Source organism: Anas acuta, chromosome 10 (assembly GCF_963932015.1).
Source record: "Anas acuta chromosome 10, bAnaAcu1.1, whole genome shotgun sequence".
In the NCBI taxonomy this organism is placed as follows: domain Eukaryota; kingdom Metazoa; phylum Chordata; class Aves; order Anseriformes; family Anatidae; genus Anas; species Anas acuta.
The window spans coordinates 2,589,865-2,615,130 of NC_088988.1; the positions used below are offsets into that span (position 1 = coordinate 2,589,865).

General features: G+C 66.1%; 1 protein-coding gene across 4 annotated transcripts in view; it reads left to right on the forward strand.

Moving 5' to 3' along the window:
• The window catches only part of GSE1 (Gse1 coiled-coil protein), a 91,828-nt gene that overhangs the window by 17,386 nt on the left and 49,176 nt on the right, over positions 1-25,266 (forward strand). For all 4 annotated transcript variants that reach the window (XM_068693041.1, XM_068693039.1, XM_068693042.1 and 1 more), the window contains exon 2: positions 12,638-12,803. In XM_068693041.1, the coding sequence (XP_068549142.1) occupies positions 12,638-12,803 (166 nt within the window). The remainder of the gene's footprint in view (positions 1-12,637; positions 12,804-25,266) is intronic.

Genomic DNA, 25,266 nt, shown 5'->3' on the forward strand with positions numbered 1-25,266 from the left:
AGCTCCCAGCCTCAACCTGTCTGCTCCCAGCTGATGGATCGGCGCATGGCTAATGGATGGGAATTGCAGGGGGGGGACACCCCTGTGCCACGCTGCCTGCTGGGCACGGGGGTTATGGGGGGGCTGGAGGGGTCCCCAGAGCCTGCCCGGGGGTGCTGAGCATCCCCACGGCTCAGCACCCGGCTGGGTTTTGGGGAGCAGGGGGGGTTTTATGGGGCTGTGGGGCGGAGGGAGGGTGCCACGGCTTGGGGGCGCACGGAGGAGGCAGGAGCAGGGTTTTTTTTCCCCCCGGGGGGGGATTTGTGGGGCTTTGTGCGGGTTCCATATGGGCCCGGATTAACGGCGACGGGTTCCATATGGGCAGATTAGCCGGGCTGCCGGGGAGGATGGGGAGGCCGTGGCTGTGGGGTGCCCCCACACGGGCAGGTTCGGGGCAGCGCTGGCACCGTGCTCCCATCCCTATTGGAGAGCTACGGGGCTGGCTGCTGGCAAGCCCGCCTGTGGGGTGGCCTTGATATTAGGGGAAACTGAGGCACAGAGGGGCTGGGAGCCCCCCTCCAGGCAGCACCGTGTCCTGCTGGAGTTTGGGGTCAGCGTCCTCACCCTGGTACCACTGGGGCTTTCCCCCATCCCCTGTGACCTCCTAAATGTCACGTCCCCTAAATGTCACGGCCCCTCAATGTCACGGCCCCTAAATGTCACATCTCCAAGGCTTCAGGATGCCCAAAATGTGGGGTGGCAGCCGGGCCGGATCCTGCTCCATGGAGGTGCTGAGCGCATTAGGACCAAACTGGGGCCGCGTCCTTATTCCCCCTGCACCAAGCAGAGGACGGGGACCCTGGGGGGTGTCCCAGCACCTGCCCCATCCCCGGGGCTCTGCGTTGGAGCCCAGCACCTCGCCGTGCCCCCGCGGCCCTACAGGATTGTGCCCCCCCTCCTTTCCCAGCCAGATTCCCCCTTTCCCATTGCCGTGGCAACCCCCGGCATGGCAACGCGGAGCCTTCGGCAAGGGGACGTCTCGCATGTGCCCTCCCCGTCCCCAAGGTCCCCAAGGTCCCCAGGGTCCCCAAGGTCCCTGGGGTCCCTCTTGGGGTGATGAGGGTGCTGGGGCCGTTGGCACAGGTGGCCACGGGGCCGTTTTGGGGGATCTGGTGCCGGATCTGGTGCTGGCTGTGCAGGAGGAAGGGCGCAGCGCTGTGCGAGGCGTAACGCCGTGCCCGAGGTTTGTTTGGGGTGGCACCCGCCTCGTCCCGTCCCTATGGATTATTTGGGGGCTTGGGGGGGGGGACAGCACACCGAGGAGCACCATGTGGCCGTCCCACAGCATCCCTGTGCCTTGGGGACGTGTGGGTGTCACCTGCCCCGTGCAGGAGCCGCGGGGTTTGCAGGGGGTCCCACGGTGGCACCGGGCCACACTTGTGCCATTTTGGGGACAGCGGGGGGGCACTTGGGGACGTGGCACCTGGGTGCTTTGCCCCCTTTGCTGCTGGTGACCCTAGTGGCCGTGCATCCACCGCCTCATTTTTGGGGACCCTACCTCAACGCCCCCCTTTCCCTAGGGGACATCCCCTCTGCGGGGAGGGCTCCTGCAGCCCCCGGCACGGTGCCACGGGCTCCCCGGCACCCTGGGCACCCACGGGTCCCCGCTGCCCCCAAAAAGTGGAGGCCGAGCCTCTGCGTCCCCAGCCTCCCCCCGGCCTTTTCCGACACTCCCTAATCCCCGGCGCTGCTGCTGCCACCTCCCCGGTGCCGGAGCAGCTGCTCCAACATCCCCGCACTGGGTAAACAGGGACCTCGCCGCTGACCCCCCCGCGGCCCCATATCCATGGGGTTAGGAGCGGGGTGGCTCTCTGGGCACGGGGACGAGGCGCAGGTCCCCGTGTGCCCCCCCCTTGCCTTTTTGTCCTCGGTTTTGTCTCGTCCTGTGCGCCCTGCTGGCACCGTGTCCCCCCCGGGTGGTGCGTGCTGGGGGGCTGTTTATTGCCCCCTCCGTGCCCTGCGTGTCTGGTTTTTTTTTTTTTTGGGGGGAGGGAGCGTCCCCCCCCTCGCCTGCGTCCCTGCCTCCCGCGTTATCTGCTCAATCTGCTAAGCAGGGGAATCGCTGCGGCCGCCATCTGTGAGCCTGCCAATAATGGGATTAACTCCTTCCCCCGGCTGGGGCCGAGCCCGCCTGCGTCTCGGGCACCCCCTTCCAGCACCCCCCCCTCGCTGGGGACACTGGAGTGATGTCCCTGGGGGGTCACTGCGCTCCCTGGGGACCCCCCCTCCGGGCTCTGCTCAGTGTCGGGGTGGGCTCTTTTTGGGGGATTTAGGGCTGGTTTTGGCGAGGAGCTGGTGGGGCCATCCTGCACCCGGCAGGGCACCTTTTTGGGGTGTTTTGGGGAGCGGGGCGGGGAAAAAAAAGCAGGAAAATCCTCGCAGAGGGTTGTGAGGTCGGACGCCGTGCCCTCACACATCTCCATCCCCGCCCCCCCCCATGTACTACTCACGGTATCGGCACGGGGGCCCCCTCCTGCCTGCCTCAGTTTCCCCTCCTGCCCCATCAGCTCCATTTTTTGGGGGGGGACGCAGGCTGAGCCCCCCATATGCCGGCTCCATGCGTGGCCACGTGCCCCCACCCCGATTCAGGAGGATGCAGGGATGCTCCTTGAACCCCCCCGGGTCCGGGCAGCACCCCAGAGCCGCGGCACGGAGCTGGGATATGGGGGGGGGGCTCCAATGGGACGCCCCCAGCCCCATCCCACCAGGTTCGGGTCTGGCAGCCCCCGCTAATCCTCTTAGGCTGCACCCGGAGCAGCTGGCGAGGCTGCAGCCAGGACCCAGCCTCCCCTCCCAACAGGTGCCCCCCGGGACCCCCCCCCTCAGCCGGGGGCTCGGGGTTCTCCCCCCCCCCCTCCCCATGCCTCAGGCAGCCCCCTCCCCGCGCGGCCGGCCCGGGAGCGCTCATTAATTATCTAATCTTCCCTTTATGTTTAATTTACAGCCCCGCGCGGCTCTGGCCATATGCTGCTTTTGTTGTGTCTGGCTCTTTGTTGTGGCAGGCAGCGTTTGCTGCCCAGACCCCCCCCCCGCCAGCCTTTGATCCCCCCCCACTTTTTATTCCCCCCCCATCCTCCCCAGCGCCACCCCGCAGCCACCCCAGAGGCACCTTGGCGAGCCCCCCGGGGCGGGGGGGAGGCGATGCGGGGAGGGGGGTAAGTGCCTTTTTGTTGCTTATTAATTTTCCCTGGCCCCCCCCTCGCCCCCCCACCTCCCTCCCAAGCCCGGCTCTCGCCGGCAGCTCCAGATTTGCCGTGCGCCCGTGCCGCCGCCGCGCCTCCTCCCCGCTCCGCCGCCTCCAGCGGGGCTGCCCGGGGTCACCGCTCGTCCCCGCGCCCCACCGGGCTCTGCCACGCAGGTAGGTGCCGGGCAGGCACCCCAAAACCCTACTCAGAGGTTTTGGGGGGGCTCCGTGCCCCCCCTTGCTGAGCATCCGTGCTGGGGATGGAGGGACGCAGCCCCTCCAGGACTTGTTGCGCATCCACCGGTGTGCCGGGGGGGCCCGAGCTCCAGGGGGGGTGTAGGGACGTGGGTTCCCGTGCGCACCCCTCTGGTGGGTGCAAGCCCACGGGGGGGGCACGGCGATGGAGCCCCCACGTGTTCCTGCCCCGCTGCGGGCACCCCGCTTGGCAGGGCCCCGCGCAACTCGCTGTGAAGTTTGCAAAGTGCTGCTGGTGCGTCGGGCGATTTTTTTAATTATTTATAAAAAAAAAAAAGGAAAGGAGCAGCAAAATGGTGCTGGGGCACGCGGGCAGGCCCGGCTGCTGCCTCCCAGGGTGCGCCCGCGGTGCCTGGCAGGGCAGGGTGGGTTTGGCAGGGCAAGGGGTGGGGGTTTGGGTCTGGCTTTTTGGGGGAAATTGCGCTCGGGAGGCATGCGCAGGGGCTGGGTGTGTTTGGCCGGCTCCCTGGGCAGCGCAAAACCCTTTTTATTTTTATTTTTTGAGGGTGTTTGGGGGGACAAAACTTCCCTCCTGTCCCCTCCGGGCGCTTGGCCAGGCGCGCTCAGCACCGAGGTGGGAGCAGCCGGTCCCCAGGGGATGCTCGAGGCTGGGTGGCCCCGGCAGTGCCAGAGGAGGATCCCTGGCAGCCCGGGCAGGGTGGGCGGCCCCGCGGCCCCTCGGTGCTGCCTGTGGGTGCCGGCGTGGCCGGGGGGGTGCTGAGCTTGCCAAACCACGGGCTCGCCTCAGCCAAGCTCTGGGCGCACGCAGGCGGCGCTACGTGAGGTCACCGCGACCGCCGGGGAGGTGGCCCTGCCAGGGCGAGCTGGCTCCACGCCGGCTCCTCCGTGCTGGGAGCCACGAGGAGGTGGCGGGGGCCAGCTCCGGGGGGGTGTTGGAGGAGCGTGGTGGGAACAAACCCCCCCTTTCACAGCCGGGGCGCACCGCCACGGCACGGCACCGAGGGGCCCGGGCGCATCCCCAAGGGGTGCGGTGGTGGGAAGGGGTCTGGGAGCGGGGTGGGGGCACCCCTGCTGGCTCCCCGTGTCCTGCCCGATCCCGAGCAGCCCCCGTGTCCCCGCTCGCTGTCTCTGCACGCCTGCAGGAGCTTGTTTGCCTCCAGCTGGAGCAGAGGAGGGGCTGTGCAGCCGCTCGCGGCAGGTGGCCGCTGGCTCACGGGGTTCCGTCCCCATCCAAAGCCCCCCCCCCGTTTCCCTCAGTCCCTCCCCGCTTGCCAAGCAGGACTCCAGGGCTCCCAGGAAATGGTTTTGCAATGCGTGTTGCGAGCAGCACCCTGGCTCCAGGGCCACCCTCCCACAGGGGGGGGTCCTTCCAGCACCCCCTCTGCGCACCCCTGGGTGCTGAGGGCGCCGGGGAAACTGAGGCAGGGGGGCAGGAGGCGGCCGGTGCCCAAAACGGGGAGAAAACAGGATTCTTGGCGCTGCCGCTTGCTCTGCCCGCAGGCGAGGGTTGCTCTTTGCCTCTCCGTGCCGGCACCGCCCCAACCCGAGCCCCGCTCTTCCCCCTTGGGTTCTCGGCGTTCCCTCGCAGCGAGGACACCCCGGGACCCGCTGCCACGTCCCCACGGGGCTCTTTTCGGTTCAGCCCCCCCCCCCCGGGTGCCGGCTGCTTGGTGAAAGGGGCGATTGTTCGCCCCCGGGGGGGGGTGCGGCAGGCTCCGGCGCTGTGTGTGGCCGGGCTGCGGGGCTGGCTTTGGCCCCCTGCCCGTCCCCGTGCCCTTTGCCAGAGGCAGCTGCTTGCGGGCACCGCTTGGCTGCCGGCCCCCCGCCAGCCCTGCAGCCTCGGCCGGATGGCAGGATGCATGCGGCAGCACCCGGGGCTGCTGCCACGGCTCTCACGAGTTCGCAGTGCCCCGACCCTAAAAGCAGAGAGCCTTGGGGGGAGCTCGGAGGGGCTGCGGCGCGGCCAAAAGTCCCCCTGGGGAGGCACCCGGTGGCTTCATCCCTGCGCGAGCCACGCGTCAGCGCTGAAAGCCCCTGGTTTTCCACCCTGCTTCCCCCTCCCCGTGAATATCGGAGGTTTTGGAGGCACGGGGGGCTCACCGTGCGCCCCGCAGCGTGTATAGGGCGGCGAGGTGCCCCGTTCCCCTGCCGCCCACGTGTCCTTCCCCTCCCGGCTCGCTTGCCAGCTAATGGCTCGGCTCCTTCCTACGGCTTTTTAAGCGCCTAATGGCGCGCGGGGCTAATGGTGCGGCTCCCTCTGCTCGCCCGTGCCCCCCCGGGAGATGGATGGGGCCGGGGCCCTGGCGCTGCCCGAAAGGATGGGGACGAGGACGGGGCCGCGCGGGGCCGGGAGCGGGTGCCCGGCCGCCCGCCCACCTCTCCTGCCGCCTGGGCTGCTATTTATCACGGGGTGATCAAAATCTATTTCCAGCGACCTCTTGGAAATGGCCCTCGTAAAAGCAGGCGGCAGCAGGCGCAGGCAGACGGCGGGGAGGGGAAAATCGGCGCTGCTGCTCCCGACCCCGGCGCAGCCCTGGCAGCCGCCCGCTGCCCCTGGGAGCCTCGAGCATCCCTCCCTCTGTGGGCATCCCTCCAGCCAGTCCTGGAGGATCATAGGATCATGACCCAGGCTCTGCTGGGTCACCCAGAGCCCCCCGTGCGCCCCTGACCCCTCTACACCTCCATGGGGCTGCTGGCAGCCCCGTGCCCCCTCCCCAGCTCGGGACCACGCTGTCCCTCCTCCTCCAGCCCCGTCCCCTCGGTGCTGATAGCCGGGTGCTGATTCAGCCGTTTCCCTCCCACCGCTAATTACTCAGCCCCTCGCAGAGCCCCGGCCATAAATTCTGGGGCGGGAGGGGGCTGGGAGGCAGGGAGCCTCCTTGGCTCGCTTCCCCGCTGCCCTGAGCAGGGACCCGGAACCCGGTGCCATTCATCGGCACGCTGCGCTGGCCCCCACGCACCCCTGCAGGACCAAAACCCTGAGTTTCCTCCATCCTCCCCACCTGGTTTTTGGGGTGTAACCCCCCCCCAGCATCCCTCCTCCCTGCGCCGTGACCCTCCTGTCCCCGTGTGTCGCTCAGCCCAAATCTCCCCAAACATTGGGGCACCCTTGGTGACCCTACAAACCCCCTGCGCCCTGGGCACTGCCTGCCTCCAGCATCCTGGGGGGGTGCTGGGGGGGTGCTGGGGGCACCCTAGCGGGGCTGGGGGGGTTGGATTTGCTCTCAGGGCATCCTGCCCTGCCCATGTCCCCCCCCCAGGACTTGTTGGCATAGAGAGGGCCCCCGCTGTCCCCACTGGTGTCCCAATTTGCATCCCCAAACCCCAAAAGCCATGACTTGTGGGCTGCCCCGTAGGGTGGTGATGGCTCCGTGCTGGGCACCCTAATGATGTCCAGCTGGGTGGTTTTGGGGTGCTGGACCTGTCACCCAGGGTCCTCTCACCCCCTGGGATGCCTGGGGTGGTTTCGCTGCTGCGCCCTGCCCGGGTGCCGTGGGATTTGGCCTTTTGGGAATGCCCCGAGAACCTGAGCCGCCGTGGGGCGGGTGGGATTTTCCAGGCTGAAAAGCCCCATTTTGGGCAGCCCGGGCAGGTATTTAGTGAGGCGGGGAGCCCCACGGGGACAGGACGGCGGCTGCAGCCTGCCCGTGGCTCCTGGGCTGGAGGTGGGTGAGCTCGGTGCCGCTGCGTCCCCGCGAGGAGAATGGGGAGCACGGGGACACGGCAGGTCCCGAGGTGGGACCTCCGGGGACAGGCTGGGAGGGTCCCTGATCCATCCAGGGCGGGTGGATTTTTCTCACCTGTTTACTCTGGACCCTAATGATGGCTGGGAGAGCACCTTGGTGGATTTAATAGGGCCGGCGGTGCGCACGGCCAGCTCAGCATCACGTCTCCGCGCGGGGCTGGGGTGCCCAAACCTTCCCCTGCCTCAGTTTCCCTGCGAGCAGGGCGGAGGGGACATTTCCCAGCCCCACAGACATCGGAGCTGTGTCCCCATCCTGGGGCGGGGATTGGGGATCTGCCCCTGCCTTGGGGTCCCACCCTGCCCGGCCACCCTGGGGTGCGGGGCGCGGGCTCTGTGCACCGGGGGCTCTCTGTGTGCGGTGTGGGGGCCGGCACCCCTCGTGCCCTGCCACCAAACGGGAGCAGGGGCTGGAGGAAACCCGGGAGCGAGCGGCTGCGCCCTCCCTTTACCTCCCCCTCTCCATCACCTCCCCGCTCGCTCGCTCACAAACGTCTGCTCTCGCCAAAAAAAAAAAAAAAAAAAAGGGAAAAAAAAAAAAAAAAAAAAAAAGAAGTGACAGGGGTCGTCTCAGTGCTTTCCACATGACCTGCCCGGGAACAGAGGACGTCTTTGTTAATCCGCCGAGCTGTCAGTTCAGCCTCTTCACAAAAGGCATAAACCACTTATTGCCGGGCTCACCCCTGACCCCGGATCCGCCTGCGCGGCCTCCATTGTGCCGCCTCGAGGAAGCTGGCAAACAATTTGGGCCGCCGCTCCCCTCCCCGCCGGCGGCTGCCTCCCGCCCCGCCGGCCGCATCTGCGCGCCCGCCACCCCGCCTGGCAGCTGCTGCGAGGGGACGGGGGCTGCCACAAAGGGGACCCCCCCCCCCAAACGCACACACACGCGCGTGCACCGGGCTCTCCGTCGCGCTTTTAGGGGCTACCGGAGCAGCTGGTTGCAGCCCCGGGGTGCTGAGTGGGGCTGGGCGCTGCGCCCCTCGCTTCCAACCCCATAATGAGGGGGATCAAAGCTCCTTAGGGACCCCGGTTGGGACAGGTTGGGACGGCGGCTTTAGGGAAAGCTGCTTAGGGCCGGGCACAAATAGCTCTGCCTCCCGTGCCGCTCGGGGTTGGAGAGGGTTGGGGTGATGCCGGCACCCCCCTGACCTCGGGGTGCTCAGCTCTTGGTGCTGAGCCCTTTTTGGGGGCGATATGGGGGTGCTGAGCACGTGCTGGTGCTGTGTCCTCCTTCCTGGTACCCGGAGCCCGCTGCGGGGCCGGTGCGCGCGGGAGCAATTAGCCGCAGTCACTCGGGGGCTATATATAACCCAAATTGCTGCCTGCAGCTCGTTAGCGAGCTGTCACGGGCGCTGTGGCTACGGCGGGTGACATCATGTCACCGGGGGGGGGACACACGGGAGGGGGACAGCAAAGGGATGGGGGTCCTTGGGATGGGGGCACGGCCGTGCCGGGGTTCGGGGTGGGGTCAGGGCGGGTTCCTTGGGTGCCACCAGTGTGGCAACGGTGTCCCTCTGTCCCCTGTCCCTTCTCGTGCAGGTGGGGATGAGCGTGCCCCCCCCCGGGGCATGAATATATTGTGTGGGATCACGCCCCGGCGTCCCGCTGGCGCTGCTGGAGGGCTCGGTGCTAACCACAGCCCCCCCCCCGTGACGAATGGGCCCCGGCTGTGCCCACGCGGGCACCGTGCCGTGCCGCAGGGTGCCCGCTGGCACCGCCGTGCCATAAAACAGGGGGGGGATCGGGGGGGTGCTGGTGATGCTCAGCATCACCCCCTGCATCCCATCGCTGCCGGGGACCACCTGGGTTGGGCACGTCCCCACCTGGGGAAGGGTTAACGTCGCCGGCGTCTCCTTCTGGCGCCTTTTGTTTCTTTTTTTTTTCGTTTTATTTCTTTTATTTTTTTTTTTTATTCCCTTCCCCTTTTTTTAATTACGGGTTATCGCGGCGGTAATTGCAGGTTCCAACTTTCGGCGAGCAAACACGGCTGGGAAACTTTAAACACGGCGCTGGGGCGCTCAGCACCGGGGTTTGGTCCCCCCGCGGGGTCCCCGGGGAGCGCAGCGGGGCCGCAGCGGGAGGGGGGCATCTCGAGGCTCAGCCCGCTTTTTGGGGAAAATCCTCGGCTTTTCAGGCCTCAGGAGGAGGAGGGAGGCGGCGACTTCCTGGAGGGAAGAGCAGCTGAAACCGTCTGGCCTAACAAGTGGCTGGGGCTGCGCTGAGGGCGGCAGTAATTGCGCTGGGAGGCTGCCGGCTTGCGGCGATAAAGCCCCAGCGTGAGCTGGAGGGCTCGGCGGCTCCGCCGACAAAGGGAGCCGGGGGGGAGCCTGCTCACTTCAGCCGTAAACACTCCAAATGCCTTTTTATTTTTAGTGCAGCCTCCTCGCACCGCGGCGGCGGCGGTGGCGGTGGTGGCGGGGGGAGGACGGCTGCGGGGATGCGGGGGGCTCGGGGGCGGTTTGTGCCCTGCAAGCCTGGCGCTGCGGCTTGGAGCTGCCTGCGGCACCGCTCCCTCTCCACGCCGAGCCTCCTCCTCCTGCACCCAGCCCTCAGCATCCCCTGCAGGCGCAGGATGTGGCCCCCTCCGCGCCCATGCAGCGCTTGGGAGTCCTTGCTTGCAGGGTTTTGGGTGCAAGGTTTGGTGCCCGGTGCCAAAAGGCACCGCGGGTGCTGCTGCGCCCGTGCCGGGGCTCGCCGAGCTCCGGGGTGGTTGGTGCCAGCCAGATTTAGGGTGCCTGGGGGGGACCTGGCGGTGCCGGGGAGCCCCGTGGGAGGCGTCACGGCTGCGCCCAGCCACCCGCCCCAGCAGCAGGTGAAGCGTGGGGGAAGTGGAACGGGGAAGCCGCGCTTTCTGGTGTCCCGAAGGCACAGGAAGCGCGCGGCTGCGTCACGGCACGCGGCAAATCGCTCGCCCCACAGCAACCCTGCGGCGCCACGGCCCTCCTGGGGCTGGGAAGCAGCACGGCTCCGGCATCCCCATGGCACAACGGTGTGGGCTGTGTGCTGCCCCTGCGCTCACCCCTTTTGCAGTGCTGTTTTTGCAGCGCTGGCACCCCCGAGCTGTGGTGCGAGCCCTTTGCTTCCCCTCTCCGCCACCACCGTCCCCAGAGCCGTGCGGTGCCGCAGGGATTTGTGCCGGTGACGGGCGCAGGAGGAATGCGCCCTCGGCCAGGGCATGGGGAAGGACGGATGCAGGGATGCTGCTCCTTGCCCTTGCCTCTCCTTATCCCCTCCCCGAGGCCGTGCTGTGACCCGGCTCCAGGTCTCCCTGTTGTTTGCGGAGAGGCTCTGCGGGCGGAGATCTGGTGGCAGAAGTGGCACGGCGGTGTCGGGGGGAGCTCCCCGTGGGTGCCATCCTTGCCAGCTCCGCTCTGAGGCTTTTCTCTCCACCTTTTATCACCCACAGAATCACCACGACACCTTCCTCCGTATCCCCTGGGCATGCCTGGCAGGGGTAGGGCAGAGATTGCTCGGTGTCACCTCGGTGTCACCTTGCCACCAACCTGGACCATGCCTGGGGCCACGACCGGGTCCCCAGCGGGGCTGTGCCCGGCTGCTTTGTGGTGCGGGGCTGTCACAGGCTCCCCTCGTGGCTCAGGGAGATTTTCCTTCACCCCTCTGCCCACCCGGACCCCCTCACCTCTGCCCAAGCACCTCGGGGTGCTGCTGAGCAGCCGAGCCCCCAAATCAGCCCGCTGGCCTCTTAATTGGGAGCGAGACTTTGAGGACACGGCCAGGGAGGAGGCCCCCCTCCGAGAGGGGCTGCTGGGCGGCTTTATCTGGGCGGACAGATCCCTCCTAATTGAGCAGATATTCCATGTTCGCAAACAGATGGCTTCTTTGCATCAATTATTCCTTATCTGGGGAGCCGGGGATGATTTGCTGACAGATAGCGCGGGGTGAAGCCCAAGCGAGGAGGAGGCTCGTGCTCCGCGCCGGCTCTTGCCCGGGGCTCCGGCTGCTCCCTGGGGGGTCCCGGGGGGCGCAGACACCGATAAAGGGGGGGTCCCGGGTGCCTTTTGGGCAGGCAGCACCCGTCCCAAAAGGTGGGTTTGCATCTCGGCATCCCCTGGTAGGAAAGGAGAGGGGCTTGGGGCTCCCCGGGGAGCAGGATGCACACCCGTGTCCCCCAAATCCCCCTCCCCACCTCGCCCCGGCTGCTGCTCCCCCGTTGCTCAACGCCGCTGTGACGCATGACCGGGGATGATTAATGTTAATTAATGATTAGTTCCTCTAGGTATCAAAGAGTGCCTCAGCCCTTTCCCTTGCCCACAGGTAGGGGATTGCTGCGGCTGCACCCCCGGGGATCCGGGGCTTTTCCTATTTTTTTTCCCTGGGCAAATCTCCCTCACACAGGGCAGCACTCAGGGGGCTCCTGGCACCGCTCTCAGCTCTTTTGGGGTGGGGACTGCTCCCCGGGGTCGTCCCCTGCCCGTTTCAAGAGCCTCTTTCTATTAATCCTCGGGAAGGGAAGGAGCATCCCGGGGCAGGCGGTGGCACGGCGCCAGTTGGAGCCAGCGCACGGTGCCACTCGAGGGCTCGCGGGAGGCGTCGGGCGCTGGCGGCTGCGCGGCGCTGCCATATGGATCCCATAAATTAAACCTTTCCAGGAAGCGAGCGGTAAATTTATACGTCTGCTCACATGTGTGGCTCGTTGAGGCTAAGGGCTTCCCAGCAAAATTCATGTGCCATCCATCTCACTTAGGCTCTCCGGGTTTATAGGACTAATCCTGAGAAAAAAAAAAAAGACAAAACCAACAACGGGATCGACGTAAAATCCCCTCCACCTGCACCTCTGGTCCCCAAACCGGGTGCTGTGGGGCAGGAGGGGATGTCACCCACCCCGGGGGAGCACCGTGCCCCGTGTCCTGCCGTGCCAGGAGCTGTAGGATTGCTGCCCAGTGTGGGTGCAGCACCTCGGGGATGTTTTGCTGCTCGGGGCACGAGCAGCAAACCCCGAAGCGAGCAAAAAGCAACAGATCTCCTTTTATTTTATTTTATTATTTTATTTTTAATGTTTATTTTCAGGGCTGCGAAAGCCGCTTTGGCAGGGAGCAAGGGCGCTGGGGGTGTGAAAACCCCGTCCCCACCGTTGGCGGCGCGGTGGCCTCCCCGCAGCCCGCTGCTGCCACCTCTCCCAGCAGGAACAAGGCGAGGGGGAGTTGTTGATCCCGGGTAAACACCGGCCGCTTGAGTAATCGGTAGCAGCCTTCCCGGCCAGCTGCTGCTCGCCGGCAGAGGGGACGCCGGCTTTGATTCATGGCCCCCCCCGAGCCCTCCCTCTGCCCTCCCCCTCGAAGCCTTTTCCTTGTCTCCAGCTGTAGCCCTGCGGCGCGCCGGCCACGTGCATCTGCCGCCAGGAAAACAAAAGCATCCCTTGGCCCCGTGGCCCTCTGCGTCCCCGTGGCCCCGTGGCCGTGCCCCCAGCGCTGAGCCGTGTCCTGCTTTTCTTCCAGGCGGCCCCCCCTTCCCTCGAGACGCCCGTCGCCAAGCCCGCCACCGCCGAGCCCCGGCACCGGCCGCTGGGCACCAAGGAGAGCCCAGGCGCAGCCCCGGATCCCGGCCCCGAGCGCAGCCAGAGGACGGCTTTGGATGCAGAGGGTGCGGACGCCGGAGCTACAAGTAGGTGCTGCGGGGCACGAGGGGGTTCCCAAACCCCCTCGCCACGAGGAGGTTTTGGGGATGGGCCGCCGAAAGGCACTGAAATTTTGGGGAGGTGACCCCGGTGCCCTGCCCGCCGTCCCCAGGGCGGTGAGTCAGGCCACGGGCGCCGCGGGGAGCCGCAGCGTTGGGCAGGCCCCGTTGGGGGCCGATTTGGGGGGGAAGAGGGAGAAGCCCAGGGGCTGGGCCGGGCCGCAGCTCCCAGGACTCGGCCGCCTCGTCCGTCAGGAGCGGCAGCATTTTTGGGAGAGGCATCACAGCACGCCTGCTTCCCGCCTGCCGCCTCCCAGGACCGGCTGGTTTGCCAGCCCTTCCCGGCGGGCGCGCCGTGCCGTGCCACACCGTGCCGTGCCGTGCCGTGCTGTGCCGTGCCGTGCCACGCCGTGCCGTGCCATGCCACGCCGTGCCACACCGTGCCGTGCCGTGCCAGGCTGCTTTGATCCAGCAGCAGCTGCCAATGCCACCTCCTGGCACTGCGCTGGGGACAGCCGGGCACCGCAAGGTGCAGCGGGCAGGGAGCCAAGGCAGGCAGTGCCACCCCCTCGGGGCGCACGGGGGGGGTTTTGTGCCCCCTTCCAGCCCCCAGCAAAGGCAGGGCTGGGCGCTGGGGCGCCGTGGGCAGACTCAGCCCGTGCGCTGCGTCCCCGAGGGAGGGGGGGACCGAGGGGAGGGGGGGGGGCAGGCTGCATTTGCAAGCTGCTCACAGCCCGGTGCGCAGGCAGGCTGGGAGCTGTGGCCTGGAACGGGCCTGCCGGAGTCAGCGCTGGATTTATTACCCTGCCAGTGGCTGCCGGGCAAAGGTGACAGTGACTAATGGCTTGTTACACGCCTGCCACATCTCATCTGCGCGCCGCGGCCGGGTGCTGGCGTTCCCAGCCCCGGGCTCGGCGTGTGGGCAGCCTGCGCCCGCCCTGCCTGCCCCTCGGGGACAGGGGCGAGCCACCCCCCCCTCCCCGTGTCCCCCAGGCAGCTCGGAGCGGGTGCCGGTGACATCTGGGCACGGGAATCCTCAGGCAGCCATGGCTGAGCCCCACTGGCACCGCGTCCCCTGAGGCTGGCACAGCTTTGGGGACCCCGGGGTGTCCCCAAGGTGCCACCGCCGTGTCCCCAGGTGGCCCAGCCGGCCAGATGCTGGCACAACCTGGAGCTTGCCGGGGAGGGGCCGGCTGGCCTCGTGTGACACCCGGGGCTTTCCAGCACCGATGAAACTCCTTTGTGGTTGCAAAAGCAGAGCCACACTTGTCACCTCTGTCAGCGCCGCCGTCCCCTCCCGCTGCCACCGGCAAAGAGCGCAGAGCCCAAGCCTTCAGCCCCGTGCGGGGTGCAGGTGACAGCCCCTGGGGACGTGGGACCTGCTCTGCCACGGCCACCCACTCCTCTCTTTGCGTCTCCTTCGCCCCCTTCCCCTTCCAGCTCTTCCCTGTGTGGTTTTGGGGCGGAAAGCTGCTTTTTGCCCAGTCATGGAGGCGGCTAGAGGGGGCTCGGCCGGGTGCTGGGCCCAGGATGGGGCTTGCTTTGTGCCGGCTGAGGTTTTGGTGAATCGGGCTGCCAGACTTTAACGAGCCTGAAATCATTTCGTTATTGCTTTGGAACACGATTTCCAGCGGGCGCTCACTTGGCCAGGTACAGGCAGGGTTTTTGGGGAGCCAGCTCCTCCTGTCACCGGGATTTCTCAGCACTGTGATCCTGGAGGCTCCTCGGGGAGATACTGGGGGGTTTCTTGCTTTTTTTATTATTATTATTATTTTGGAATATACACACCCCATATTTCATCGTCGGAACCGGCCAAAGCTCCAGCACTAGTTTTGGAAAGCCGGCTCGCGGAGGCACCCCGGCGTGGAACATTTCAGCCTGAGGAATTCGGGTTCGGGTCTGGCAGAGTCCGGAGAGCTGGGAAATGGGGGGCTGACAGCGGGAAATGCTGAGGGGGCTCGGGCATCGCCCCCATCCAGGCCAGCTCCAGGTGCAGGCGTGCGGTGCCGTGCGCGGGCACGTGTGTGTGCGTGAGCGTGGAGATGCTGACAAAGCCATAAACCCATTCACTAGGAAAATTAAAAAAAATTAACAGGCATTGGCTCGCTCTAGATTAGTAAAGGCAGCGAGATAAAAGTGGCTCTTTATACCTTGTGAGAATTGCTGATAAGGGCATTTGTTCCTCCGGATCCTTGAGAAAGAATGCCATGAAAATTTAAAATAGAATGGGGGAAAAAAGAAGGGGGGGGGAGGAATGGTGGGGCTGGGGGAGGTGGGGGCGTCATGGGCAGGGTGGGCACCATGGGCAGGGGGGCACCATGGGCAGGGGGGTGCTGTGGTTTTGGAGGGGGTTGTGGCTGGATGCTGCCCTCCAGCCCCTCTTTTAGGGTTTGGGGGCACTCGGGCTGGGTGTACAGCAGCTTGGGTCAGCCCCCCCAGTATTTCAGGGGTTATTTTTCCCCGCTGTGAAGCCCCCCCTGCTGTGGTCTCTGCATCTCCTCCTGGAGAGCTGCAAGTTCATGGCCGGCAGCGCTGGGCCCAAATTCCTCTCCGGAGCCTCGCGGGCTGCTCCGCACGCCGGACAGGCTCGGCAGGACCTCGACCTTCCCCGAGGACTCGTGCTGCCTGTTAAGGACCGGCGGTTTCCCTCGCTGGCCACGCAGCTCATTTTTGGGGGCTCTCCGAGCCCCTCGGTCACCAGCGTGCGGGCAGAGCCCCGTGGAGTTGAGGTTGGGGTGGCACGGGGGTGGCCGCCACCTTCCCATCCCCAGGGAGGGTAGATTGCTGGGTCCCCCTTCCTGTGCCCTGTGCAAGGGGTTTTTGGGGTGCACGGAGGGGGCTGGGTGCCAGCATCCTCGCAAACAGCACCCCGAGGTGGTGCCAGCCCCGTGGCCCCCCTGTGGGGTCTGTGCTGGTGCCAGCCCTGGGTGCGTGCGGTGGCACCTCCGTGGGGTCCTCCCCGGCCAGGAGGGGATCCCGCCCGTGCCCTGGGCTGGGATGGAGGTCCCAGCATGTGGGGAAGGGGGGGGAGACCCCATTTGAGGTGGAGGTGGCCCCGCTGCCCCTATCTTTTGCCCCCCCCTCCCCACTGATGCTGGGTATGGGGTCAGCACTCAGCTCCTCACCCCACGCAAACCAACGGCTGCCCTCCATTCCCCCCCAAGCCCCCCCACCCCCCTTTCCCCACTCTGCCATGATACAGCCCCCCCTTGGCACCCCAATCCCCTTGGGGAAGTGTGGGGGGTCCCTCAATCCCCTTGGAGAGGTCCCTCCCCATCCCCACCTCCCCCCCCAACCCCCCAGCTTTTCCAAAGGGGGCGCAAGGGGGGGGTTGACCCCAGCTCCCCTCGGGTCCTCCCCCCTCGGGAAGGTGCCAGCCGGGGCCGCCCCCCCGCGGGGCGCTGCCCTGCCCGGCCCGGCCCCCGGTGAGTCACGCTCCAGCCGTGCGCTCCCGGGGCGGCGGGCGGGCGCCGAGGGAAGCAGGAAGCGGCGGGGGAAGGCACGGCACGGCTCGGCTCGGCACGGCTCGGCACGGCTCCTCTCCGCTCCCTTTCGCCCTGCCGGGCCCCGCTCCGGCGCCTCCCGGGCCCGTCCCCCCCCCTCCCCATCCCTCTGCGCGCAGCGCTCCGTGCCCATCCATGGACGAGCGCGGCCCCCGGTGGACGGCGCGGCCGCTGGGTGAGTGCTGCGCCCCCGTGCGCCCCCCCCCCTCCCCCGGGACCCCCCCGGGTGCCCCCGAGCTCTGTTGCCCCCTCCCCGCGGTCCGTTTTATGTCCCCCGACCCCTTCACCCCATAACAGCACTGGGGTGGGGTGGGTGCCCCCGGCCTCTCCGAGCACCCCCTGTCCAAGCAGGAGGGGTGCTGGGGGGGGGCAAGGTGTGGGGGTGACAATTGGGGGGTGCCCCCCCTCGGTGACCCGCCTGCTGCGTCTCCAGGGGGGGCGCACGGGGTCGTGGCACCTGGTGGGTGCTGCCTGGCTCTTGGTGGGTCACCGGGTCCTTGTGGGGGGGGGACAAGGGGCTTTTTGTCCCCAAGGTGAGGACACAAGAGGCCACCCCCGCTATGCCGGTGTCAGGGTGCTGGGGATACCCTGGGGGTGCCACCAGTCGGTGCCAGTGACCTTGGCACGGCTCCGTGCCCTGCTCTTGGCACTCTCCCCCCCTCGTTGTAGGGCTGGGCCTCGGTTTCCCCACGGGGCAGCGGGCAGCCCGTGCCTTACCGCCGTCCCCAAACGTCCCCCGCCACCTCCGGGAGCCTTTTGCCACCCTCTCCGTGCCGAGGGGGGAGCCTGGCTAACGTGCGCCGCGTCGCCCTTTCCGCGGGGTGAGGTCACGGCCTCCCAGTCTCGCCCATCTCCTGGGCTAATCGTCTCCCGGCGTGTTTATCTGCTCGGTTCCAGCCTCGCTCTTCCAGCCCTGCCTTGCCCTTCGCCCCGGGGCCCGACGGGTCGCCTCGCCGGCTCCCTAATAACCTGGGCGCTTCGGCACCTGGGTGCCCTGCCCCAGCCCTGCTCCTGCTTTGCATGGCGAGGCCGCGGTGGGTGCCAGCACCTGAGGTGGGTGCCGGCACCCTCCTGCCCTCCCCGTCCTCCGGAGAGCACCTCCTGGGTGCAGCAGAGCGAGTGCCCGGCCTTCCTCTTCCTCCTCTCCTCCTCCTCCTCCTCCAGCCAAGCGCGGCGGAGGCTCCCCAGCGGTCGCGGGGGTGCCGAGGGGATGCTTGGAGGGGGGCGTCGGGGTACCCGGGCGGGAGCTGCGGAGGAGTTAATGGAGGGAAAAGGCAGCGGGAAGGCAGCGGCGCCTCTTCCTGCGAGCGCCCGCGCGCCTGCGCGCCGGCCGAGCAGATGGGTGAGCCTGTGTGGTTTGTGGGTGTGCCCCCGCGGGGCCGGCTGCGTGCGAGGCAGGCGTGCGCGAGGCCGCGTGCGTGTGCATGCGTGTGGGGTGTGTGTGTGTGTGTGTGTGTGTGAGCCCGGCAGTGTTTGCCTAACCTTGCGGGGAGGTGCCGGGTTTGGGGAGGGGGTTTTGGCACGGCCACGCTGGGCCAGCTGGGGTCGGAGGCTCCCGTGCAGCTCAGGGGGGGGATTTGGGGTGTGCGTGCACATGCGTGTGCAAGCACTTGGAGCCCTGTGGTGTGTGCTGGGGGGGCGCGCACCCAGGGGGGGCGTGCGCAAGCGTGTGCGCACCGGTGGGAGCGTGCAGGAGCGTGCACACCCAGGCCTTTTGCAACGAGGGGAGCGTGTGTGCATGTGTGTGTGTGTGTGTGTGTGTGTGTGTGTGCTGGCTCCGGGGCAGGGAGAATTACAGTGGAGACAGTGGCTTTGGCGGGGGGCCAGGGCTCCTGCCGTCTCGGGGAGGGTTGGGGAGGGGGGGGGACGGGCAGGGTGCCGCGGGACGCGCAGCTCGGCGGCGGCAGCAGGACGTTTTTATCGCTTCCTGACACGCTCGCGGCCCTGCGTGGGGCTGCAGGTTTCGGGGGGAAGCTCTGGAGCAAGGGGTGTGGGGGGGTGCTTTTAATTTCCCTTCTCCCTGCTCCTTCTCCAGGCCCCCAGACCTTCTGTGGCACCAGCCGTGCACCCTGGCACCACGGGGGGGTCGGGCAAGGAAGCGGGTGCTGCAGCAGGAGGAGGGCTGGGGGCATTTGGGGGGGCTTTATTTTGGGGTGGGGGGGTCTCCACCCACGCTGGCTGTGTCTGGATGGGGTGTGCTGGGCGCAACGGGGCGCTTCGGGGTGGGGGGCACCGTGCCGGGGGTCACACTCCCGTCCCCAACTCCTATCCCCAAGCCCCAGCTGTGGGTGTCCCGGGGAGGAGGGGAGGAGAACCGCGTGCCCTGGGGGGGTCACGGGGCAGCTCAGGGGTTGGCCAGAGGTGCCGGAGGGGGGGCGAAGGGCAGCGAGGCCAGGGGTCGGGGGGGGCCGCGGGGACAAAGCTTGGCAGGGCGCGAGCGCGCGTGGTTCGGTGTGACCGCTCCGGGAAGGCTGCCAAGGGGATTGCCCTTGAAATAGCACTTTCCGTGCCCTGGCTTCCCTCGCTGCTCAGCCCGGGGGGGTTGGGGGGGGGCCTGCGGTGACGGTGACGGGGGTGTGGGGGCCTCTCAGCTCCCTGCAGCCCCCCCCTTTGCCATCCCGGCACCCGAAATGCGGGCGGTTGCAGCGGGAGGAAGCGCCCCCGTTGCTCCCGCGCCGATAACGCGGGCGCATTATCGCGGGGCCTCCTGCACCACGGCCCCCCCCCTTGCCACCAACCAACCCCCCTCCCACCCCGCTCCCTTATCTGCCTCCCCTCATCTGCCTCGGCCGTTGTCCCCGGCTCTGCTCACGCCCCCCCCTCGGCCCCCACAACGCCCACGGGGTCGGCCCTTGGGCGGCCGCCGCGGCCCCGCTGCTTGGCAGCGTGCCCCCTGGCTCCTTTTTGAAGTTGGAAATCCATTTAAGTCAAGAGGAGGGAAAGTTATTGCCGCTAAAGCCCCTCGCGTTTAGCACTAAATCCTCTTTGCTGCTCCGGCACAGCCTCTTAGCACCGGCGGGGCCGTGCCGGTGTCTCCACGGGGGGGGGGGGGAACCAGGCTGCTGTGCCCCCCTTCCCCGGCACCCCGCGGCCTTGCCGTGCTGGGAAGGGTTTTTGGGGCTTTTTGGGAGCATCGCCACGGCTTGCTGCCACCTCCTTGCCCACGCTGACCCCATCCAGAAAGGGGTTTCTCCTGGTGGCACCACTGCTTTGCCCCCCCCGTGTCCCCATGTCCCCTGTGGGGTGGGTGGCACAGCGCGGCAGCTCGCCCCCCACCCCGATCCCATGCAGCGGGGACAGGCTGAGACCATCGGGGTCAGCACCAGAGCGTGCCCCCAGCCCTCTCCCTGCCATCCTTTTGCTCTCAGTGCCCGAAATCCCTCTCCACAACCCCAGGAACCCCCCCTGCGCCCCCACACCCCCCATCCTGCCACCCCCTGGGGGCTGCTCGTGTCCCCAGGTGCCCAGGCGAGGCGGGGGCCGCGCTCCCCCAGGCGCCCTGGTGTCTCCAGCACGGAGAGCTCGCTGGGGCGGCGCGGCAGCGATTTGATTTGATTATTTTCCCTTCTCCAGAGCTGGCGATATTTAAATATTAATGCCTGCCTCTAATTGCTGTGTCAGAGGAGCGGGTGCAGAGGGGGGGGGGAAGCAGCTCCAGCTCGTTTTTTTGTTGTCTGGGGGAGTGTTTGCAGAGGGGGAGCTGTTTGGGTGTGTGTTTTTCCTCCGTGGGGATCTGCTCGGCCCCGGAGCAGCGCCGTGCCGCCGCCGCCTGGGTGGCACCTCGGTGTTGGGTGGCCTCGGGTGCTGGGGATGGGGACAGATGGGTGGCAAAGGGAGGGAGCAGCGTGCCCAGAGCCGGCGTGCGGGGTGACAGCCAGCAGCTTCCTGGGGCCGAGCTCCTCCTCGCCCTTGGACACGTCCCCGCTCCCCGGGAAGCCGCCGGCAGCAGGAGGAACGCAGGCGAGGTGCAGCAGGCGCCGTGGGCGGCGAGCTGGGGCCGTGCCCGGCGTGCTTCAGCCTGGCAGATGGAGGAGCCGAGGGGGATCCGTGCCCCAAAAACTGGAGGGAGGGGGGCGAGGAGCTTGGAGGAGAAGGAGGTGCCCCGTGAACCCCATCGGGGTGCGCGCCGGGGTGCCATCGGGGTGCCACCCCTCAGCAGCCACCCCGTGGGCACCAAACCGTCCCGCCTGCCTGGCCCCAAAATATTTACGGCATCACCAAATCGTGCCACCCCATCCAAAAGGAGCTGCGGCGAGCCCGGGGAGCTCTGCACGTGGCGGGGCTGCGCGAAAACGGGGGCGCGCGCGCACCGCCGGGGCCGGGAGAGTTAACCACAGCCGGGGGGGGGGAGAGAGAGAGAGAGAGGGAGAGTGCAGTCAGATGCTTGTGCGCTCGCTTCCTGTAATAAAGCGCACGCCGGCGTGCTTGTCACCTGCTCTCTGTTGTGCTGCCAAGCGGCAGACATGCCGCTTCTTGCTGCGGGCCCTGGCGCGCTCTCCTCGCCGCCTCTCCTCCCTCCTGCCCGCCCCGGGCGCGCGCCCCGTGCCAGCGCGGCCTTAGCAGGTGTTTTTGGGGAGGGCGCGCCGTGCCTGTTGCCGCACGCCCCGTGGGGGTGGAGGCCGTTTAACTGTTCCTCCTTGTCCCCCCCCCCCCCTTTCGCTCCTCTCCGCCTCCCCCGGGGCGTAGCGGCACCGCTGCGGGTCAGGCCGGTGGCACCCAGCCCGAATTTCGGGTTTGGGGCGCGCGGCACGTGGGGCGCACCGGCAGCTCCTGGTTTGTGGGTCGTGGATCCTCCTGGGGGTTTTATGGGGTGTGGATCCCCTCTGCTCGCCCTGAAAGCTCTCCGGAGCCCCCAGCGGGTCTGATCGCCCCAAAACCAGTGACCCCCCCGCTGGGGGCGCAGCCGAAACGTCGCCGTCCCCATTAACCCACAGGCGTTGCTGACCCTAATTGCGGGGAGCTGGTGCCCTGCAGCCTGCTGGGTGGAAGTGCCAAGGCTCCTTTCGGCTCCCGGGGAGGGAATTTTGGTTCTTTGGGCCGGCGGGTGGCTGAGGCATCGCATCCAACCTCTGCCTGTCCCCCCACGGGTGTCCCCCCCTTTGGGGACCTCGGCATCGCGCCCCGGTGCAGCGGCGGCTCCCGGCCCCGGCTTTGTTTGGGCGGTGTAAGAAGGCGCTGGGCTGGGGTCAAGCTGTGGATTCATCACTTGTTGGAAGACTTTGCGGAACAATAAAGGTGTCTGCCTTTATATCTGCTCGTATTTTATCCCCGCCGCGGCCTTTCCCCAGCGCCGGCCGGGATTTACGGCGGGGGATATTTTAACGTGTCGAGGCGAGATGGGAAAGCCGAGGCCGCCCGCGCCCCCCCCCCCCAGCCCCCCTCGGCCGGCTGCCCCCCTCCCCACGCCTTTGCATTCAGTGCCTGTGCGCTGAAATATTTACCTTCCAGCTCCTCTGACAGTTCAAGCCGTCTCGTGAAGCAAAGGTTATTGAACTGCGAATGTTATGACATTACATTTTTGTGTCTGCACTTTCAAGATGCGTGATGCAGCCTGAATGATAAGTGATCTCGGGGTTAAGGGTGGGTTGGTTTTTCTTTTTTTTTTTTTTTTTTTTTTTTCTTTTTCTTTTTCTTCTCCTCCTCCTCGCCCTCCCTTCTGCTCTCCTCCCCGGCTCGGCGCGGGTTTTTGGCTCTGCTGGGACTTGATAACGCTCCCTTTTATTGCCCTGCCCGTGCATTCCTGCAGGCGGGCTCCCTGCGCTCAGTGCTGGGGGTGTGGGGAGGGTTTGGGGCCGCGGATGGGGCAGCGTGCCTCAGTTTCCCCATCCCTGGGGAATGCTCGAAGCACTCCAGCCCTGGTGCCTGCTTTCAGCCTCCAGAGGGTGTCCCTGGGTTTGGGGGTGTCACGGCGTCTGCCCCTTTTTTGCTCCATGCAAGAGGTGATGCTCGGCGCTCACCGGCACCAACCTCGCGCCCCCACAGTTTTGGGGACCACCAGGTGACCCCAGGGGGCACCAGGATGGGGACAAGTGCCAGCGGGGGCTGGCCCGTCCTGTACACACTAGAGGGCAGCAACCAACTGGAGCAGCAGGAGCAGGGCTGGACTCGGTGGGTCCCGGGGATATTTGGGGGCAAAGTGTCCAGATTTGGCCCCATGCGGTGGGTTTGCAGCAGCCTTCAGCCACCCCGACCCGCGGCGTAACGCCGTGCCGGGAGCAAATTAATGAAGTTATCCCACAAACGAGGCCGTGCTCGCTGCCAGTGGATCGCATCTACCCGTGCCCCCCGGGCTCCCCTCTCCTCGCCGCCCCGTCTGGGCTCCAGCCGCCAGCTCGCCCCCGAGCGCCCGGAGATTTATCTCGGCGTCTGCCCCCGCTCTCTCCGAGATGCCGGGGTCGGGGCCGGCCCGGCAGCACTAACACAAACCAGCTGTGGCTGTGTGCACGGGGGGGCTGCCGGCGGAGAAAAAGAGGTCAGGGCCCGGGAAATTAAATGTTCATAAATGTAGGCCCAAGCGCTTAAAAAGTAGGGCAGTGCCATTAAATCTCATTAAAGTTTAATACCTATCAGTGCCACTTCAGGCAGCCCTTGGACATTGCTTTAATTTGATGGGTGTTAAGGGAGAATTATCAAATAATTGTGCTGGCTGGGGACTTGCTTTTATCGTGTTACACGGAAAGCTCTCCCGGCTTTGTGCCGCACATCAAAACAGCGCGGGCAGGTATTGTTCTGGGGAGGGGGAGCTTTGTAAGGGGGGGGCCACCGCCGCCGCCCTCACCGCCGGGCGAGGAGGAGCGAGGGATGGGGGCTGTGAGGGACGATGGATGGGGTTGTCACGGGGCTTAGCCGAGCCCTAATGACACCATGGGGTGGCACCGGTGGCCCCAAGGGTGGTGAGGGGACGGCGAGCATCCTACCAGCCCCAAAGGTGGCGAGGGGATGGCGAGCATCCTGCCGGCCCCACGGGTGGCACGGGGACGGCGAGCATCCTGCTAGCTCCATGGGTCCTGCGTCCTCCTGGGCGGTGCTCAGAGTTGCCGAATTTTGGAGAGGCTGTGGCACAGCAGGAATTGCTGGTAGAAGGTGCACAGGGACGGGGATGGGGCCGGGGACGAGACGCAGGCGCAGCTCCGGGGCCGAGCGGCGCCGTGCGGAGGCGAGCGCGCGGCCCCATGCATTTTTTATAGGGTGCGCCCAGGGTTATTTTTATTTCCTTCTATTTTTTCTCTCCCCCCCCCTCCGCAGCCGTAAAAGTCCCAATTGATAAAGAATTAGTGCCAGGTCGTTAGTCCTGGTTTTTATGAGATAACCCGGGCGCAAGGTGCTGGCGTGTAAACGCCGGGGCCAGGGGAGCGCGGGGAAGGGGAGCGCGGAGCCGCGGCCATGAATTATTCAGCAGCGCCTGATTTCACATTATTCTCACTGATACTTTTACAACCTGTCAGTAAATAAAAAGATTCTACATTATTTATAGAAATGGACCCGAATTGGTTAGGAGAATTTACTGTTGCTATTATTAGGGGCTGCTCAGCACCGCGTTAATGAGAGCCAGGAAATGGCACGCGCTGCTTTCCGCCAGCTCCGCGGGTCCCCCCCCAGGCTCTCCGGGATCTGGGGGTGCCCCTCGGTGCCGTGCCAGGAGACGGGACGGGAATGTCCCCTCTGCCTGCCTGGGACTGGGGTCACCATCAGCCTTGGGGGGGCAGAGGTTGGGTGGGGACATCTCCTCCATGGGGACATCTCCTCGATGGGGACATCTCGCTGGGGATGTCTCCTTTTCTGGGGACATCTCCTTGCTGGGGACATCTCCTTCTTGGCTGGGGACACCTACTTGTTGGGGACATCTCCCTTATGGCCTGGGGCTGTCCCCATGCTGGGTGCCAGCCCAGGGGCTTGCCGGAGAGGACGGCTGCCCTATGCAGTGCCATTGGCAGTTGGCAGCGGGACGGCTGGATCTGGCACGGTGAGATGCCCCGAGAGTTTATCACCCCGAGGGTTTGTCACCCCGAGGATTTGTCACCCCGAGACTTCACCGTGCCCAACTCAGGGCCCCTGGAAGGGTTTGTTGGGAGAGGGATCACCAGCAGCCCTCCCCCAGGGCGGTGCAGGACGGTGCCGCACGGGTGCCGACCATTGCGCATCCATCCTCGCATCCCCAAACACCCCCCGTGGTGTAAGCAACCCCCAAAATCAGACAAGCTGGGGGGCCGGGGTGGAGCAGAGCGGAGATGTGGGACACGTGTGGCCCCCCTCACGGCCACAGCAGCCGGACAAACGGCCGGGCAGCCGAGCCGAAACCCAAGAAGTTAATGGTTTGTTTCCACTGTCCTAAGGTGCCTGCTACAAGCCCGCCGGTGACAGTTTTATTGGCAGGCAGGCCATGCTAGAAGGATTGGAGGCTATTTACAGTGTTGAGGCCGTGACTTTGTGAGCAGACAGTTAACATAAATTCACATGATGGATCAGTTATCACTTCATTGAACTTGTGGCGGATCCATTGAAGGCTGTGCAGTAACATACTGTTTCCTGGCTCTGCGCAGCGCTGGGATACATTAAATACACTTTATTTATAGCTTACCATTGCTGCACTGTGGGCAGGAGAATGCAGCTTTTGCAACTATCATCTAATTTTATGATGAGCATTAAAGCAAGGCCTATAATTTGCACCTTTTTATTCATTAGACACTGGTGCAGCCATAAGTCAAGAATGCCCAGGGATTTAGATGCAGATCCAGAAGATAAACTATTGACAAGCCAGATGTATTTTTACATTAGTGTGCCTTTACAATAGTTTATGTTGAGAGTGGAATATAAATTGCATTATTAAATACGAACCACTCTTGTAACCGCTGCTTTGCCTGCTTATTTGAAGGAAGGATGGGATGCAGCATTGCCCAAAAGCCCTGGGTTTGGAGGGCTCGGTTTGATTTCCTCGCGTTTTTTCGCCC